General features: G+C 55.7%; 1 protein-coding gene across 1 annotated transcript in view; it reads left to right on the top strand.

Annotated features, from left to right (window-relative positions):
• Positions 1 to 20048, top strand: part of ATP6V0D1 (ATPase H+ transporting V0 subunit d1) — a 38782-nt gene that overhangs the window by 15383 nt on the left and 3351 nt on the right. The window contains exons 2-4 of the mRNA XM_010979289.3: positions 7407 to 7578; positions 17169 to 17347; positions 18725 to 18804. Of these exons, the coding sequence (XP_010977591.2) occupies positions 7407 to 7578; positions 17169 to 17347; positions 18725 to 18804 (431 nt within the window). The remainder of the gene's footprint in view (positions 1 to 7406; positions 7579 to 17168; positions 17348 to 18724; positions 18805 to 20048) is intronic.

Consider the following 20048-nt stretch of genomic DNA (forward strand, 5'->3'; position numbering starts at 1 on the left):
TGGCTGTGCAGCAGCTGTCTATGATCCTGCTGGTAGGTGACGTGAGACATGGGCCTGAGGACAGGAGTCCCAGATTTTGAGCCAGCTCTGTTTGTCCTTCCCCAGGAGGTAGCAGAGTGGGGCCTGTGTGTGTGTGCGTGCCTGTGCTGCACAGGGGCCCCTGCAGCCTTTGTGATGTGGGGAGAGGACATGCGGAGCCCGGGTAGAAGGATCAGGGCCATGGGAAGGAAGGGCAGGGGCACCCTGTGGAGCACTGAGTAGGACAGCCTGAGCAACAGCCTGGAGTCAGAACACAGACTGCTTGATTGGGGCTGAGCCTGTCAGTTGGGAGGCTCTGGGTGGGACCCTCTCTGCCAGGAGAGAGAGACTGGTGTGCTGTGCTCAGTTTTCTCCATATAACCCTTCCTCTGTTCCGTATCTGTGGTGAGTACCGTGGAAAGCTGGTATTGCAGAGCCTTTCACCAGGTTACTGGCCAGGGGCCTGAGTCCAGAGATTCTACAAGCTGCTTAGGGCCAAGCCATGGGATAGGATTTGAACCTGGGTCACGGTGGCCCCAAAGCCCAGGGTCTCTCTCTCCCCTGCTCCACTCAGCTACCTAAAGAGCCATGTTCTGAAACCAGTAATCTGGCAAATGGGGCTGCAGATGGGGGCTGTGGCTCTGCATGGACCAACTGATGGGTGATGGGTGGACTTGTACTGGGCTGGCAAGAGGCCATAGACACCTCAGTTTGGGGAGGGGGCAATGCCAAGGGTCTGGATGGGGAATGCCAGGTGGCACCTGCAGAAGGAGAGGAAGAGCTGGCATTTGATAGGAAGAGTTGGAACCCAGGGTTAGATAGTTACATGAAGTTTGCAGGGAGCCTGTGATGGGCCCTGGCAGAGGCCTGGAGGTGAGAAGGATGCTTAGTCTGTGCTGCAGACCCCAGGTAAACCCAGGGTTAACGGTTTCCATGCTGTGGCTCCCACACTGGGAGTTCCAGATGTGGCACTGTGACCCTGCAGAGCCAGCCGGCCAGTGTACACATCTGCTTTGGAGCTGATATGAAGAAGAGGTCTCCTCCACTCCCAGAGGCTGGGGGGAGACTCAGATACAGTACATTTGCTGAGCAGAGAGGGGGGTTTCTGACTCCATTGGGCCACCATCCTGGCCATCTGTCCATAGCTATCCATCTGTCTAAGCTTCCCTGCTTGGAGCCCCTGGATGATACAACACTGGAGAGGCTCTGGGGCTGAACGAGCACTGGACATAGAGCCCAGATCCAGGCCCTTCAAAGCAGCCCCTTCACCTGGGCCCAGGGAAGTGGTAGAACAGGCTCCAAGGCTCCACCACCCCTCAGGGAGTGGCAGGATGGGCACGCAAGGCTCTAGGGAGCATATTTTCACATCTGGTTTCACTCATCAGCCTCAATTCCTGAAAACCCCTGAGCTCCCCAGGAGAGCGTCGTTGAGTGACCTCTGGAAAAGCAGAAGTGAAGTCTGGGAACACAGTGTCCTCTCACGCTCTGCTGTGGCCAGCTGGCCAGCAGGGCCCCTCTGTGGGCCATGAGGCCATGGGTGAGTCTAGAGCAGAGGGCCGCCCTGCCTAGTGTACTGTGCCAGGGGCTGCCTTTGTGCCTGCTGGGCCCCTGGGGCAGCATGGGACCAACCCCTGGCATGGACTGAGATCTTCCCTTCCTGCCTCCCTGGGGACCTTGGGAAGGGACTGCAGAGGCCACGTGCTATCTGCCCTTGGGAGCCCTGGAGGGGCTGAAAGATCACTTTCAGGGCTGCCAGGATCTGAGAAAGGTTTCAGAAACTGGATGGGAGGCAGGGCTGCCCAGCTGCCACCTCTCAAGTTCTGGCTGGAGCTGGCTGCCAAACCCACACTTTGTCCCACAGAGAGGAGAGAGCATTGGACAGGCTAGGGGTCCCCATGCCCACCTGCTAATCAGGAGCAAGGGTGGTAATCAGAGGTGCTAGTAGGGGCCATGGCTCTGCTGCTGAGGGGTCCTGGCCCAGAAGACCTGGGTTGGGGGTAGGCAGGCTGTGGAGGGACAGGTGGAAGCTGTGGGGCCAGCTTGAGTCTGGTGTGGCCCTGCGAGCCCTGGGAGGAACAGCCATGCCAGATGGTGTCTGGCTGCAGCCTGCCCAGGCACCTTCACAGAGCTTAGCTGGATCCTGCTGGGGCTGGGGCAATGGCCTTTGACACAGGGAACCTCTAGGTGGACAGGGGTGCCCTCCCAACCCAGCCTCTCTGGCTGAGCCTGAGGAAGCAACCCGATTTCCTGGACTTCAAGGGCTTCCCGTGGACTTCTCTGGAGGATCCACTTGGGGCAGAGATCACAGGCAGGTTGCCCTAGCCAGAGGATAGCACCAGTAGAGCAGAGAGTCAAGGGCTAAGGCTGAGGCAGTTCTAGGACTGAGGGTGTGGGGCTGGGGCCTCACAGGCTGTGCTAGGAGGCCAGGCTCCAGCTCTTCAGCTCTGGGGCCTTGGGGGCCACTGGGTAAAGGTGACAGTGACATGTTGGAGTTGGAGGACTTCACTCTGGTGATGGTATGGAGAGAGGACTTGGGAGCAAGGAGCCAAGAAGTGAGGAGAAGGCCAGCAAAAGGGCACCATAGTGATGAGGGGGCTGGGCAGCCCCTGGGAGGTGAAGTTGAGGGGATAGTCTCACCAGAACATCAGGACAGGCAACACTGGGGAGCAGAGGAGATCTGAGAAGGTCCTGGGTGGGGTTGAGGGAGTAGGTCCAAGGTCCTCAGGGGAGGCTGGAGGCATTGGGAAATTGAGTTGATCAGCTTCCTCTGAGGAGGAGTTTAGATGGGACTGCAGAGAGAACTTCCTGACAGCAGCAGCATCTTCTTGGACATGAGAAACCAGCCTCTGAGGAAGTCTTTCGCTGTGAGAGATCCCAAACTGGCCAGACATTCCTGGTGCCGGGCCATGGATGGGAGGATTTGGGGTAGAAGGCTGGGCTTGTGGGTAGACCAGAGCGGTCCCCCGAGTCTGTGCTAACCAGAACATACTCATGCTTCAGCCCAAGCACGTCTGGGGCTCTCAGGGGCCATCACCGAGGCTTTCAGGCTGCTGAGCTCAGGGTGCAGAGCAGAATTAGCCCCTGCCTTCCCAGAGTCCTTGGCATCCTTGGCTGCCCTCGGGGACTGGGCCAGGGCTGGGTGGCTGAGTCTCCCACGAAGCTCTCAACAAGTTCCAGGCTTCTCCTGTGCTCAGAGCCCACCCCCAGTCACACCTCTGCATCTCTCAGAGCAGGAAACTGGAGTGGGGGGTGGTTTCTAATGGGCCTGTCCCAGCCTGAGGACTGTGTAAAGTGCTTGGGGTGGCTAGCCGCTGGGCCTGGGTGCCAGGTTTCTCGAACAGGGTCAGAGCTGGTTCAGAAGCCCTGTGTGGTCTGAGCTGAGCGATTGGCTAGTCTGGTTGCTTCCAAGTCGCCTTCTTGGCTGGTGGGCTGTCCCCGCTCCCTGGATCAGAGAGAGAAGTGGGGGGTGGCCAGGGAAAGTGGTCTGCAGTGGCCCTTTGACATCGTCACTGGGGGGCTTTTAAAAATGAGTTTTCTGGTAAGGAAGACTCCTCAGGCCTTGGGCGGGATTCTCAGTAGAGTCTCCCGGGTTTGCTCTGATCCGACAAACGCCAGCAGAAACCACCCGGCCGTCTGCATTCCAGCAGCCAAGTCCCCAAATGCAGTCTCAGCAAAACTCAGCGGCCAAGGCACAGGGATGTTTGCTTTAAGGCCCATGCTAAGCCCCAGGAGTGGGGGGCGTGCAATGGAGAGCCCACCCCTCAGCTTTGCCCCTCTCATTCACATGCATGAGCTTCTCTAGGAATGGCTGACGCCGCAAGTAATGCCAAAGGGGCTTGCCCACGAGTCATGACAGCCTAGGGCCTCTGTCAGGTGGGCAGTAAGTGTCCAGGCTGCCTCCAAGGTCATGGAGGGGGCCTGCTCTGGCCCCTCTCACTGCTCTGCCACCTACCAGCTCTTCTGGGACTTAAGTCTGCATGGGCAGCGGGGTCTATATCTGAAAGGCTCGTCCTGGGCCGAGAGTTGTGGGAGAACGTGGTCAAAAATGTAAAGGACTGGGGAGGAGTGGAGACCAGAGTTGAGGATGGAGAGAATCCATGAGGCCTGATCCATATCCTGGCCCCTCTGTGCTTCACTGTGGGACTCTTGGACACGTTTAATGCCCTCTGATTTCTCTTTTCTGAATCTGTGAAATGGGAATGGCTGGGAGGTCCAGCACACAGTTTGCTCCTGGCATAGGGCTGGGTACTCAGCAGAGCCCCATCTGTTTCTAGCTAGAGTGGGTCTTGGTTCTCCCCTTTTGGGGGTGCTGACTTCCACCTGACCAGTGCCAGGTAAGATGGAGTTGGTGGGGGCTGAAGAGGGGGGAGGGTGCTTGGCAGTGAGGGAGTCATGGAGCGAGCCTTCCCAGGGAGAAAACCACATGGAGCAAAGACAAGGCTGGGACAGAGAAGTTCCCCACTGCTGGAGAGCTTATGCGGCTAGAGTGGAGGTGACGGCATGGCACTTGGGGAAGCCTCCCAGCAGCATGTGCAAGGGTGCCTGTGGGGGCCTGGTCCCTGGCTGCTTTGGAAGGTAGGAATCAGGAGGCTGGACTGCAGTCCAGGGCCAGAACTCACTGTCCTAGAGAATAGTGGGGCCACTGGCATGAGGGGCCCTCCAGGAGCACTGGGTTTTGCTCTATGCATCTGGCCTGGCTTCCAGGCCCAGGCTATGACCTGGAGAGGAAGGAGTCTCACCGCCTAAGAAGGGCTCTTTTCCAGCTGTGGTGGCTGGATGGATAAACAGACAGGTTTGGGCTGACAGCTATTGCGCCAGACTGTCTAACCCAGAATACCACATCCCCACCTGGGCTTTCAGTGGCTGTCCACCCTGCGGCTTCCCCTAGTGGCGCTTGGAGCACCTGCTGTGCCCAGGCCAGAACTCCCTGCCTGCTTGCTTTTTCAAGTTTCACAATGTTTATTGATAGATAAAAGTATATTAAAATCCAGGCATGAATATGACTTGATAAATTAAGTAGACTTAATTTCAGTGTGAAAATAAGAGGGAACAATTCATATTCTCACCATTTGTTTCATACCCACAAAAATCACTTCAAGGGCATTGAGGATCTCTCAAAACTGATCAGTTTTGTGCACGTAAACCATGTTGTTGTTTTCTTTTAACTTGTGCACTTATCCAGAGTCAAAGATATTAAAATCTAGCACAGAAAACCCATTACTAGAGGTAGAAATACAGGCGTATGCTGTTACAGGGAAACCCTTCAATTACAATTACAGATTTTTCTGTAACAACCAAATGCATAATCAAATATTGCAACAACTTGAGTATTACTGAGCAAAGGCACCTTCTCTCATCTATGTCTTATTCCTGGCATAGGTGGTCCTTGGCTGGACTAGTGAGGACGGGGAGGAACAGAGCCCAGGGCAGGGGCTCATGGCAGATAGCCTGGGGCAAGGACATAGGTGTGCGCACACCTCCTGGGCAAAAAGACAGCTGGTTCTATGGGGCAGAGCAGGGGGCTGGTGGCTTCTCCCTTCCCCACCTTTTATTCTGTCCCTCTTTTGAGTGGCCATGGGGAAAAAGGTGTGAATGGTAGAGTGATGGTAAAAGCAGCAAATGATGACGGCCTTCTGGAGGCCTCACGAGGTTAAAATCTACTCTAAGTGCCCAGGAGCCACAATGCTACCTGCCACCTGGGTGCCACCAAGAGATCCAGATGGAAAGTATCCACCCCAGTGGTGTGCACACCCCTCCTTCCCATACATTCGTCCATCTCTTCTTTGGCACAGCTGACGTCAAGCTGGGAGCATTCTTCTCCTGATGAGGTACAGGAGAAGGGTCATCACAGGGATCCCCTAAGTCTGTAGAGAATGATGTGCACCACTTACCTTTCCTTTCTGACCAGGATAGCATGGACCACCTTTCCTTTCAGCCCAGGATAGCATGGACCACAGACGCTCAGGGATGCCTTAACCAAGTAGGGGGACAGGTGCTTGTGGAAATGTTCACACATGTGATCCTTCCTGTCATTCTCTGAGCAGCCTTCCCAGGAGACAGAAAGCATGCGGTCCTCAATCAGCAGAAGCTAGCTTCCGTTGTTGAGCCTTAATACACACACGCATGCACTTGCACATGCAGAGCCCTCCTCAGCCACTGTTCTTGGCACTGCCATCACTACCACAGTGTCCCCCATTTGAAAATCCAGGTGTAAACCCTCCTGCTATCTTCACAACTCTCCCCAGTCTTTCATTCATTACACAGTTAGATAAAATGCACCAGAACATACTCTGTTCTAAGCTCTAGGGTACTGCAGTGACCCAGAGTCCCTGCTATTGTGGTTTATATGACAATGTGCCACGTGGGATGTGTTACAAAGAAGAGTGGCACAAGTGAAGGGACAGAGGGGTGGGGCTGCAGGAGAGGCCTCTAAAGAGGAACATTTGAAGAGAGCTCATCACTCTCCAGACAAGGGGACAGGGAAAGGCCTTGAGGGGGATGTGCAGATGAGTGATGGGGTCTGCCTGGTGTTTTAAGACCACTCTAGCTGCTGGGTGGAGAATAGACTGGGGTGGGTGGGCAAAAGCTGAGAGACTGTTAGGTTGTTGCCACGATCCCCCTGAGGCTCACCTGTCCTGCCTCCCCAGGGCCCTTCTGCTCTGCCCTCTCCTCCCTTTTTCCTCATGCCTGCTCTTAAGAGCTCAGGAGAGCCTGTGGGATTGGTTTGCCTGCTTTCAGTCAATCTAGAGAAAAGCCAGTCTTTCTTCCCAGCTTTCACACCACTCAGTTACTCTCTAGGCCACTCGTCAAGTCATGCCAGCTGTTTCCTTTGTACTTTCCTGTCCCTGCCCTTTGCCTGGCCTGGCCTGCCTTTCATCCTTTCAGTCTTATCTTGGTGCCATCTCCACTTTACTCCAGTGGCTCAGGACAGCTCCTTCATTTCATATGCATGTTTCTGCCTGGGAGTACGATGGCTTGCTTCTCTAACCCTGAGGCTCCTGAGGGTAGGCAGCATGTCTTATTCTGCTCTAAGTTAGGGCCATCCTGGAGCCCACCATGCAGAAGAGCCTCAAAGGCTGTGGGTTGTGAATGACATCTTGGGTTGGAGTTTCCCAGACGTTCTTGTCTCATTTGGGGGAACAATGGTTCTACTTGTATTTGGACTCTGGGGCCCAGTGTCCTGGCTCATGGCCCAGGGGTCTGGGGCATCTCCAGGGCCTTGGCCTGACTTCCCTGGAGTGGGCTCTGAGCCAACAGAGAGGTTGCGGTGGGGACAGATCAGGGTAGCAGCAGGACACAATTGCAGGGGAACAGGGGCAGATGGGGACTCAGGGTCCTGGGGAAGAGGCTCAGCACTACTGGCTCTCACTCCCACCCTTGGGTTTCAGACCTGAAGCTGCACCTGCAGAGCACTGACTATGGCAACTTCCTGGCTAATGAGGCATCACCGCTGACAGTGTCCGTCATTGATGACCGGCTCAAGGAGAAGATGGTGGTGGAGTTCCGGCACATGAGGAACCATGCCTATGAGCCACTCGCCAGCTTCCTGGACTTCATTACGTGAGCGCCCTCTGATGCCTTTTCCTCCTGGTGGGCAGGACAGCTACCCTGCCTTCAGGGTTCTCCTAGGTTGTGTGGATGGGCTGGTCATTCAACAACCCTGGGCCTCTAGGCCACCACCCATAAAGTGGGGTCATCAGCCCAGCAGGGAATCTGATGAGCAGGCAGGAGTGTCCCACACTGTAGTGTTGGATGAAGCCCCCTTTGTTGTTGTTGTTGTTGTTTATCTATTTTATATACAGTAGTTTGTATCTGTTCATTGCAAAATCCCAGTTTATTCCTCCACACAACCTTTCCCTTTTAGTAACCATCAGCTTGTTTTCTATGTCTGTGAGTCTGTTTCTGTTTTGAAAATAAGTTCATTTGTATAATTTTTTAGATTCCTCATGTAAGTGATTTCATATATTTGTCTTTCTCTGGCTGACTTACTTTAGTTATATGATAATCTCTAGGTCCATCCACATTGCTGTGAGTGGCGTCATTTCATTATTTTTTATGGCTGAGTAGTATTCCATTGTGTGTATAGACTATGTCTTCTTTATCTATTCATCTGGATAAATGGACATTTAGGTTGCTTCCATGTCTTGACTGTTGTAAATAGTGCTGCTGTAAAAATTGAGGTTCATGTGTCTTTTTGAATTAGAGTTTTAATCTTTTCTGGATATATGTCCAGGAGGGGGAATGCTGGATCATATGGTAACTCTGTTTTTAGTGTTTTAAGGAACCTCCATGCTGTTCTCCATAGTGGCCGCACCAATTTACATTCCCACCAGCAGTGTGGGAGGGGTCCCTTTTCTCTGCACCCTCTCCAGCATTTATTGGATGAAGCCCCTTTCCTTGCACCTCTGGTGTTACAGAGATTGGGGTGGGGAGACCAGGGATGACAGGAGCCCTTTCCCTTGTTCTCGCTAAAGCACTCACACTGAACACTCACCAGGCCCCTACCTCCCATGATGGGGTCAGTGGATGGGCAGAGCTCTGAAGAGCTAAGTTCTTGGGATGGACCACTCAGGCCCTTTGGCGCTGTCTGGGCTGAGGCCTATCTGTCATCTCTGACCATGGCCCCTGGGTCTCAGGGAGAAGTGGGGCAAGGAGGGTGCTGAACACCTGGCTGCCTTTCCCAGTTCTGGGCCAGGCCCCCATACTTTTGACCCTAATCTTCCCAGCTTTCTCACTGTCTAACCCTTGGGTGCAGCCCTGCCTCCACTAACCTTCTGGAAAAGCTGAGCAGGGGAAAGAACCCTGGGACCTGGAGGCTGAGGCGGGCACTTGGATGAGGCAATCTCTGCTTCCCAGGTGTGCCTATGGAAATAGGGATGTAGAGAGGCCCCTTCTGCCATCATGGCCCAGGAGCCATGAGCCAGGGCCTGGTAGACAAAGAGCTGGCTGTTGCCAAGGTGGCTGGCCCGCAGAGGTAGTGGACAGAGGCGTGACCATGACTGGCTTACACAAGCATGCTCTGAGTTGTTGGAGTGTGAGAGTGTGTCGTGGGGAAGTGTTTCTGGGTCCTCTACTGGGTATTGTCTAGCTTTGACCACTCCCTGCTGGCAGCACCCCCACCTTCCTCCTTGGGGTCTGGCACACCTGCCCTACTTATTCTTACAGGGATAGAGCTGGTTGCCTGCTGCCTGGCCTGCTTCCCACCCCAGCCAGGAGCAGCCATTTACTTGAGATCCACTTGCTCAGGTAGGGGCTGCAACCAGAATTTGGACGGGGGCCACAGGCTGGGACACCCGAAGGACTCAGGCTAGGAAGCAGGCTCTCTCCTGGCCACAGGCCTCCTTCCCAAGGGCCTCCCTGCTGTCCTGGCTGGATCTATAATCACACTGCCCTGGCCCCGGTCAAAGCATAACAACATGGTCTTGCTGGGGCAGAGGCCACAGATGCGGTATGTCTCTTGCTGCTGGACTGGGGGGGGTCACACTGTAGCACCTGTCTGTCAGCCAACCCCTAGCCTGGGCCTGTGTGTCCCTTACCCCAAGGCCAGAGCTGAAGGACATACCAGGAAGCAGTCCGTTTATTGCCAGAGCCCGGCCTTGACCTTGTTTGCACAAGGCTCCTTCAGCTTCCTGGTGAATGTTCTGGCCTTGCCAGCTAGGCTGGACAGAGGAGGCCAGCCCTATGCCAGTGACTGGAGGGCAGATGTCATCCCTCCTGCTGCCCGCTTGGCCACCTGCCTGTGCAGCCAGCCCCTGGCCTGTCTTGGTGCCCTCAGCGACTTGGTCTTAGCCTGCCAGGCCATGAAACTGGAGAGGGCTCTGAGCGTGACTGAGGCCGCACAGCTGCCAGCTCTTTGCTGGAGGTTGGCGGCAAGCACCAAGCATGCTTAAAGCAGCCAAGTGCTATTCTGTGGCCGGCTTTCACTTCCCCGCCCCTTCCATTCACGGGTGATTGTAGCTCACAGTCTACCCATCCCCTCACTCCTGCTCTCTCTCAGAAAGTGCGCAGCAGCCACGTGTCAGCCTGTCTAAGCCTGTGGCTGCTCGTTCCATGACCTTGTCATCTCCAGTGACCTGCTCCTCTGCTCTCTGCCTCAGCCACCCCCATCGATGGCTGCCCAAGACCATGTCATCACCTGGAACTGTTCCACCCCTGAAATCGCTGAGTCAGGCACCCCCTCTCTACCCACAGCCTCAGGCCTCCCAGCCCACTCTCAGTCCCTTGTGGGACATGGGTTCCGGACTCAGCAGGACTCTGGACCTTGCTTCCTCCTCTGCCGCCCCTTCTGTCTTCATTCTCCTCCCTCCCCAGCTGAGGTTCCCTGGTCCATCACTCAAGCACTGTCTGCCAACATCCGCAGCTCTCTTGGCCGCCCATCTCATGGTCCCGCCCAGCTGGCAGCTCCCCAGCCCTGGAGGAAGCCCAGCAACCTCCAGCCTGGAGGCGCCCTCCCCCACCTCCACTGCTGGGAGTAAAGCCGGGGAAGCCAGTGTTGGGTGGATATTCTCTGCTGCCAGGCATGCACGCTCACCAGTTCAGCTGGCTTTGGCTTGTCCCTACCGGGCGGGCCACTTGTTCTCCCTACTTAGCACCGTAGAGCTCCCCACCGAGGGTGGGAAGACCGCCTCCGCATCTTAAACATCATCTGTCTCCTGCCCTCAGTCTGCTCTCAAGGTAGATGGCCCACATTTTCCTCCACAGAGACTGTAGAAGCCAGTCTGCCTCCCAGCACTGCATCTGTACCCCCCCAACCTCGTTCAATGGCAGTCACCCTCCTCTTCTCTTGGGACCTTCTGCCAATATCCTGAGTCCCCTCACCCCACTCCCTGGACCCTGAGTGGCCACATATCTGCACTCCTGTCTGTGCAGCTCCTTCCCTTCCAGATCTAAACAAGCTCAGATCTCTCACACCATTAAAAACGCATCTGGTGTGGCTTAAACTTTTACATTCACTCTCTGTTCTCTCAACTCCTCTGTCCTTCAAGCCTCCAGTCAGCTTCCAGCCATCCCATCACTCTACCACAGGGCCCTGGCCAAGGTCACCACTGACCTTCATGTGGCCAAGGTCTCCAGGCTTAATTAGGAGCCACACCCCTGTTACCTCCTTCCAGCAGTCTCCTTCCTCTCACAGTGTCTCTCTGGCCTGAGGGTTCCCAGCCCTTAAGCCTACAGGCTGTTGGGTGGGGCTGGGTCTTGGTGTTATTAATCCAATCAAGATGTCATCCTCCAGGGAAGCTCATGCAGATGAACACTCCCAAAATGTCTGTCACCAGCTTCTATGACCCCTGGGTAAACTGCAGCAGTCTCCTAACTCCCAGGAGAACTTCTAAAACCAGCAGGCTGGTCTGGCCCAGTTTCCTATGCAATCACTGTCTCTGCCGCTGGACCTGGTGCACTTGTGATCCTGTGCGTGTCTCCTGAGAGAGTTAAGTCTCTGTCTCTCCCAGGCCTCTGGGGCTCCTGAAGCCCCACTGGCCTTCAAAACCAGATGTCCTGGGGTCTCCTCCTCCCACTGCTGGAACCCTGGTCCTGGGAGTCTGACGTGGAGCTCAGAACTCTCATTCCTGTGGGAGCTCCTCTATGACTTAATTGTTCTTCAGCTTGTGGGTTGCCCACCCAGAGGGTATGGGGCCCGACTATATCGTGAGCTCACCCCTCCTACCTTCCTGTTGTGGTTCTGTTTCATTGTTTCCAGTTGAAGCAGATCCTTTTTGCTAGACTCGTCTTTTTTCTCGGTGGCTGTTCAGAAATCGGTTATGGTTTTGTTGTAGTTGCAAGGAGAGGTGAGTTCGTGGTCCTTCTACTCCCTCATGATGTCTCTCTGATTTAACTCCTGCCTCCCTGGTGGCTCCTCCTCCTCTTCCTCCTCTTTCTTCACCTCTTCTACCTCCTCCACGCTGGGTCATCCTAGGAGTAAGGAGTGTTGAAGAAAGGGGTGAAGTCTTCCATAGGGGACTGTCCAGGGGACCTCCCCAGGCTGGGGCCTCACGACTGGCTTCCCTATTTGACTGAGGGGAGGGCCGTCTGAAGGAAGAGTTGGGAGAGGGCAGCCCTAGGTTGAGGGAACCATATGTGTCCTAAGCAGCTGGAACATGGAGACCCTGTTCTGTGACCCAATGGGAAGGAGAATGATACCCTAGTGATATCCAGAGGAATGTTACCAGTGAGGAGAGTGCCATCCCCCAGGTGGTGGAAGTGTCAGCTAGATACCCCATCCCGGTGTGGGACTTGAGGGAAGAACGCCATTGCTGCCCACAGACAAAGCCAGCCCAGCTGGGGTGGAGGCTGGGACCACTGCAGAGGTTACCTTAACTCCAGCCCTCAGAGTCTCTTAGTTGCCTTCAGAGCTGCCCCAGGATGGCTGGAACAGTCTTCTGCAGGAGGCAGTGAGATCCTCGTCACTGAAGTTGTACAAGCAGAAGCTGGTCAAGGCCTCCCCTGCCGTTTCATGGTGAGAGACAGTGTCCAGTGGTTTTGTAGATCCCAGCCAGCCTTCAGCCAACGTACACACATGACCAGTGTCAGCTCTGGGCCAGGCTTAGTGCCAGAAGGGAGGGAGATGTATGGATGCGATAGGGTGGGTGCCAGTGCCGGTGCAGGTAGCTCCTGGGGAGGCCTGTGGGCAGGTGCCATAAATGGAGCCAGGGGTCACAGGAGCCAGAGGACTCCAGGGTCAGATGGAGTTAGAGGGGCCACTCAGGGAGTGGGTGGCCAGAGTGGAGGTAGCGTCCTTGTGTGGGGCAGACAGGCCCTGAGTAAGAGAGGTCCCCCAGAAGTAGACTGTCATCAGTCCTGTGGTTTTGAGATGATTCAGCTCAATATCATGGTAATAACATGTAATATATCACTGTACTGAAGGCTCCTTCCAGGCCCAGCCATTCACTTGCTGTGTGATGTGGATAGAGCCTCTTATTAGAGTTTTTTGGCGTTGCAGGGGACCTTGATCTGGGCCATCCCATGATGGCTTCCCACAGGAGAGTAGGCCCCAGAAGGGAAGCTGGGAGAACTAAGTGTGGTCTCTGGGGATTCCCAGGTGGGCTCCAAAGGCCTTTGTCCTTAGATGAGTGAGCTTCCCCAGTGGGAGCCATGTCCATGTGTGCAGCACCTGCCTGCAGCCCTGTAGAACTTGGGCGTCGTGACCTGCACCATCTGGGGGAGGTGAGGTCTCATATTCTCCTGTGCCAGGAGCCTCAGTGCCGCCAGCCTGGAGTGGGCAGCTGGAAAGAAGCTTTGTCCCAGGACCATGGCCTCAAGTGTCCATTGGACTTGTCAGCACGCCTACCACACTCCGCAGGTCACATTGCTCAAACCTTGGGCCCTGCTGGGTCACAGAGGGCATCTGGTATCCTTAGGCCTCCCTATCCTGACCCTCTAGCTCTTGTAGTCCACAACCACTATTTCTGGGTTGATGGCAGGGTCTTTCTAGGCTGGGTCTCCAGGCCTGCTGTAGTTTCTGGGTCCTGGGCTAGACCTGACTCCTGGGAAAGCCAGCACTGACACTGTTCCCCTGAGCCTGAAGGAGCTCACACAAGAAATCTTTGAGGCCCAAAAGGTTCAGGTCACATGGGAAGACCCAACTGGACCTCTGGAGAGGGGCAGGATTTTAATGAGGAGAAGGTCCGGGCCTCACTAGCTCTGCTATGGGCTGTATTTCAGTCATCCTGACTGCAGAGGGAAAACTGAAGCTTGACAGGTCATGAGCCTAAGCCATAGCTTGATATCTCTGTTTACTTTCCATCCAGGCATGGCTCTGCAGGACTCTGATATGATTGAGCACAGGTACAGTTACTAGCAGCTCCTGCTGGGGGCTGTAGATGGGCAGACTGGCAGGGGTACCTAGTCTTCATGGCCTCCTAACCAGCGTCAGGCCCGGCCCTCAGGGCCAAGGTGAGAACATGGAAGCAAGCCATGATGCTCCAGCAGGTGGCGCCAAAGGGCACAGCAGAGGGATGGGGCTTGGCTAGGGGCTCTGAAGACTTCTTGGAGGAAGTGGCTTTCTAAACTCTGACCCGAGACTTTTGTGGGCCCAAGCTGAGTCTTGAAGGCACAGAGTGAGTGTGGGCCTCTGGGCAGAGGAATACAGACTGCCCCACTCCCACCCAACGAGGGCCTCTTTGTCCTGGCGGGCAGACGCCTGTCCACTCCCCAGCTGTCTTCCTCTGGAGGGAGATGCTGACCAGCTGGAACCTCATTCTCTCCTATTAAGGCCAAATGAGGGGAGGACTGGTGGAGTGGCTTTCTGGGGGCAGGGAGGCAGCTGCTGAAGCCAGGCAAGGAGAATGAGGATTTCCCTGCCTGCTGCAGGCCTTTGCCTTGGGAGAAAAGCAGATAGCTGGGCCAGCATCATCTCTGCCATGCTCTGCCTCCTTTCATCCCAGGAAAGGAGATTCTAGCTCTCATTGGGCAGGAGAGAAAAATAGGGGCTGCAACCGTAGCAACCTTGTAGTTGACCCAGGGGGAGGGAGGTGCTGAGCCTGGCACGGGATCATCCAAGGCTGGCCTAGCCTGGGTTAGAAGGAGGCCTCGCAAGGGGCTAGGGAGCTTTACTTGGCTTAGCATTTCCCTTGGTGCTCAGCCAGGACTTCTAGCAGGAGAGTCTGGGGACAGCCAAGGGGGTGCTACCATCAGCCCCCACATCTGCTGTCAGGGCTAAAAAGTGAATCATAGCTGGCCTGTTCCACATCATTGGAGGGACAGCAGCAAAGCCAGACAGTGGAGTCGTCCCACAGGGCTCTCCTCTGAGGCCGGTTGGGACTCTGAGGAGGGCCTAGGCACCTCCCTTGGGCCCTGACCCCAACCCCCCCCCCCCCAACATAAGCAAATACCCTGTGGTGCAAGGAGTGATGAGGTTTAGAAAAAGGAAATGGACTTGTGGGGATCCCTCTGAGAAGACAAGGCTGGATGAGGAGTGTTGAGTCAGGGCATGGGGACCTGGATGTGGGTGGAGGTGCGTGGACACTGGCCAAGGGGACACAGTACTCCTCTGCTTTATGGTGTTGCAGGGCCTAGGGCCTGCACGCTCTGTGCCTTGAATCCTCTGACAGTGGGGCTGGTGATGCAGGTGGTTGTGATCAGTTTGATAGTACAGTTGTAATAGATACAGTGTTCTCCTCCCGTCCCCCTTACCATCCAAAGTCTTGTGAGAATATAAAAGAGTATCCCTTCAGGTTCAGGAGTCAAGTCTTTGTGGCTGTCTCAGTGCTGGAGTGGGGCTGATGGGGTACGAGTGGAGTGTTATGAGAGGTGGCATATAGCGGGTCCTGGGGTACATAAGATTCTGGAGGAGTCATGGTCAAGAGGGATGTGCTACCCAGGGTAGAGACAGTGCAGGCTGGTGTTGGATACCAAGGCACAAGCTCTGGCGGACTCTCTCTGAGGTCCCTCTGCTCTGCCAGCTCTGTCAGTTCGGGGGTGAAATGCTGGCCATTTGGGCCCCTTGGCTTGCGGCTGCAAATGGGCCCTGCCTGAAGTCCTCAGTTTGAGAAGGCGGGCTTGTCCCTTCTCAGCACACATCCTGTAGTTGACTGAGCCAGATTGGAGGTGGAGAGAGGGCAGCTGCCTGGGCCCAAACCCAGGAGAGCAGAGGTTATAGCAGGGTGCTGGGCTGGGTGGGAACTTAGGGAGTATGCAGCAAGCAGTGGGGACGAGGGTGGGGGTGGGAGTGTAGGGGTCAGGCCAGGACAGGAGCTGTGGCTTCTTCCTCTTGCTGTCTTCCTAGCGGGCCCTGTGGGAGCTCCCCCAATCACCAGCCCTCTAAGTTGAGGCCTCGGCCACCACCTCCTTTCCTTTCTTCCCTTGGTATTGGGGGCCATTTCCCACCTTGTACAGCCTCAGCACTAGGTGCTCAAGGTACTGTCACAGGACAGGGGCCTAGCTGTGGCCCACCCAGAAGCTATGGCAGGGCCGTGCTCAGTGCCCAGTTCAGGGAGCAGCCTCCAGCCCAACTCATACCCTTCAATGGGTGTCTCGCTCGGGTCTTGAAGCTCTTTTCCCCGGGCCTCATCCAGCTGCCTTATACCCGGATTTCATCACTGGTGACATGCTGGTGGAACACTATGGCTACTGTAGCATGACTGTGGCCTGGGGCCCTCTCTCCCTTTTCACCCCATCTCCACACAGGTGACTACACAGAACTCAACCCCAGCTCCTTTGAGGCATTGTCTTAATGGATGGAGGTAGGGCTTGCCCCTTGTCAAGTGTGAACTGGGCAGCCCCAGCCCTTCCCAGCTCCACAGCCCCCCCTGCTGCCCATGCACCATGCAGAGCTGGCCTCTTGTGCCAGAGGGGACCTCTGAGCCCAGGATCCCTTCCAGAATTCCTGGGTGGATGTCTGGCCTGGGCCTCAGGCCCTAAAGGTGGAGGCAGTGCCCTGTTTTTGGTGTGGGCTACGCAGGGCAGCTGTCTACCTACTCATCTCAGCCTGACCTGTGTCCTTACTCCAGAGGGGCCTTCTCATTGGGTCCTCTCTGGCCTTCCCTAGAGCAGCTTCTTCTCACCCCACTCCTCTTCTTTCCGTCTCCCCCTCCCTCTCTGTCCCCACCCAGCAGCCAGCGTGACCCTAACTGGGCTGTGGTACTCCTTGCTTATACCTTGCTTGTGGACCTCTCATGCTCAAAAAGAAGTCAGGACCCTCAGTCGGGCCCACAGGACCTGCCTCCAGGCTCCAGTCTGCTGGCAGCACTGCCCCGGTTCCCTTCTCTCTGCCAACCCAGACCATGCTCAGTTCCCTCGAATGCGTCTGCCATTCAGCAGATGCCTCCAGGTCTTTGCACACACTATTCCCTCTACCCAGAACACACCTTCATCTCCTAGTCCTCTCATCCCCCAGGCTAGCCTGGGCGCCGTACCTCTGTGTGCCTCTGCTGCCTGTGTCCTGCCACTGTGCACAGCTGTGGGGGTATTTACTCCCTTTTTCCTGATCACTTGTGGGGCATGAATTCTGCCCCACCTTGACCACTAGGGAGGTGCCATGTCTGTCCTGTGCTCCTGATGCCAGAGGACTGGCACACTTGGGCAGGGAGAGGTCCCTGAGGCATAGCTCACCATTGAGGGGTTGGTGGCCTGTGCGGGTTTGGGGCAGGGGCGTGGTACTATGCCAGGACTCCCACAGCTCCACTCAAGGGTTGCCCTGCTGTTGTTGCCTCCCGCAGTTACAGCTACATGATTGACAACGTAATCCTACTCATCACGGGCACGCTGCACCAGCGCTCTATCTCCGAGCTTGTGCCCAAGTGCCACCCACTAGGCAGCTTTGAGCAGATGGAGGCCGTGAACATCGCACAGACACCCGCTGAGCTCTACAATGCCATTCTGGTGGACACGCCCCTGGGTGAGCTGCCGCGGTGGAGGAGGGAGGAGGCATGTGCAGTGGCATCAGTATCAGAGCCTCTCTGTGGGGTTTGCAGACCCCTGGCAGGTGGCCCTGAGCTAGAAAGCGAGGCCTGTCCACTGCTGTTTACCTTTCTCTTTCCTTCCACTTCACCTCCCATTCTCTCCTCTTTACCCTGCCTTCTGCTCCCTTCATATTGCTTTTGCTGGGCCAAGCAGGCTGACTCGGATCATCTAACTTTGTGAAACTGGTTGATTTCTCAGAATGCAGAGCAGGGCTGAGCTCACGGATAGTAGAAAGAGGGGCCTATGTCCCTTGGAGTCTTGGGAGCTCTAGCAGACCGTGGGCCTAAGCTGGACTGGAGTGGTTGGCTGCCCATGAGGCAAAGGAGAAGCAAACAGTTTCACTTGCCTCCACTGAGCAGGTCCCAGGGGCCAAGTCAGGCAGTGTCCGGCAGGATGCAGACTTTATGTCAGAGGCCAAGGAAGGAAGGGAAACTGGGAGCTTCCTGCATGGTTCCGCCTAGGCAGCACTGGCTCCTACTTGCCTTGGAAGGAGGCTGGGGAGAAGCCAGTAAGGCAGTTACCAGCTAATGCCCTCATGGCCAGAGTCCTAGTCCCCAGGCACCACCTCCAGGAAGTCGCCAGGGTTGAGCTACTGTGCCATAAGCTGCACTTGGTCCTGCACTAAGAGGCCTGAGCCCTACCTGCTGGCCTTACCTGCCATAAACTCGCACAATAACTCTGAGCTAATTCTGGGCTGTTTGTGGCATCTTCAGTTTTGCCATCGTTAAAGAAGAAACAGACCAGTGAGTCCATGGGCCCCCTTGGGATCAGGGGCATCTATCCTGCTCTGGTCTCTAATTCCAGCCCTGCAGTGACACCAGGGGTCACTGGTCCATGCTCACCCAACTTTCATACTCATTCCTTGTCCTAAGAGAAGGATAGTTTTTCAGATGTGGGCCCCAGGCCCTCCTGGGAGATGCAGAGAAGTGGGCGTCAGGCCCCGAATCCACAGCTGTCCCTCGAGAAGGGAGGATGTCACAGCCGCTTATGCAAGCCTTTCTTTGGCATGGTCTGAGCTTGGGTCTGCCCCAGAGGTGATTAGATCATGTTGTGGCTGGCCGCCTCTTTTATAAATCAATTTTAGGAGCGAGAAAGCAAGAGAAGCTCAGGTCAGTGCACATGGCCCGGAGTATTGCTTCTGCCACTTCTAAGGCAATAGTCCAGGCTGGGTTGGGGGCCCGCCAGTACCCAATCAGATGGGCCTTGTAGCAGGGATCCTCTGTGCCCTGCAGCGGTGGTTGAACAACAGCAGGATTGTTGCCTAGGCTAAGTCCACTCGCCCACTTGTCACAGCCTGGTCTTTCCTCCCTAGCGGCTTTTTTCCAGGACTGCATCTCAGAACAGGACCTTGATGAGATGAACATCGAGATCATCCGCAACACTCTCTACAAGGTAGTCCCCCCAACCCAGCGGGCGTGAAGGAAGTGGGTAGGGCCGTGGGCGTGGTGGGCTGGTGATTTCTGTGGGGTGCTGGGACAGGATGCAGCTGTACCAGGCTCCTATCCTCGGGGCTTATCCACTCACTTTCTGGCTCCTGTGACTGGCGCAAGACTGCATGGAACAGGTTCTCCATCCCTCGGGCCCGGATAAGATCAGCAAGAGTGGCTGGTGTTCCACAGCTTGGTCTGTCAGAGCTGGCTCCTGAATGGCCACTCCCCCTGCATCCAGGAGGGTTATGGGCCACCACCTAGGCTGTAGCTCTCAGGCTCACCCCACCTGGACTGTCGCCAGCAAGGACAGGCACCTGAGCATGGTAGGGGGAAGGGCACAGCCAGACATTATCAGGTCCCTGTGTGCCTCCCGGGTTCTCGGTCTACAGCCAGTGTCACGTCCCACCATCTTCGACCCCACCCACCTTCTGCTTCCCACCAGGCTGTGGCACAAGCTAGTGGCCCCTGGAAATAGAGTGGGCTTGGGATTCCAGGGTCAGTACTGCCCCTGCCTGAAGAATTTAGAAGCAGGACTGGACGCCAAGAAAGGGGGCTAGCCAGGGACCATTGAGGAACATTTGGAGCAGACTGGGCTCTGGCTGTGGTGAGGACCTCTGATGGGTTAGAAGTGGGCAGGCACTAAAGGGGGCCTGAAGATAGCGCTGGCCAACACAGCAGCCCTGCTGACCTAACCCTGGGAATATCTGTCTCTTGAATCTTTACAGTGAGACTCCTCTCCTGCCCTGGTTGGAGCTAGGTGGCCAATATAGCGGCAACCTGAGCCTAGGCCCTCTAGTCTCCCTGCAGGGGTCTGGGCCAGAGTGCAGGGAGGGTCTGGTGGCAGGTGAAGGGCCTACCTGGAGGTTGTAGTAGTGTAGGCAGGGGACAGCACATACAGAAGCAAGTGTGGAACACAGGCCAAGTGGCAGGCAGTTTGCTGTGGAAGTACCAGATAGATAGCAGGGGACAGGTCTGGGAAAAGAAGTCAGGCACAGGATCAAGTCACCCAGGGTTTGAATGCCAGGCCAGAAGTTTGAATTTTATTCTATGGGCAGGGTCAGCCAAGGAAGGTTTCCAACAGGGCACAGTATCAGAATGTCGAGGATAGACTAGAAGGGACAAGACTAGAGGTAGGAAAATTATGGAGTTCTCTACTCCTCAGGACTGCCCTGGGAGCTAGGTGGGCATCACTATCCCCACTTGTAA

Source organism: Camelus dromedarius, chromosome 9 (genome assembly GCF_036321535.1).
Source record: "Camelus dromedarius isolate mCamDro1 chromosome 9, mCamDro1.pat, whole genome shotgun sequence".
NCBI classification, from domain to species: domain Eukaryota; kingdom Metazoa; phylum Chordata; class Mammalia; order Artiodactyla; family Camelidae; genus Camelus; species Camelus dromedarius.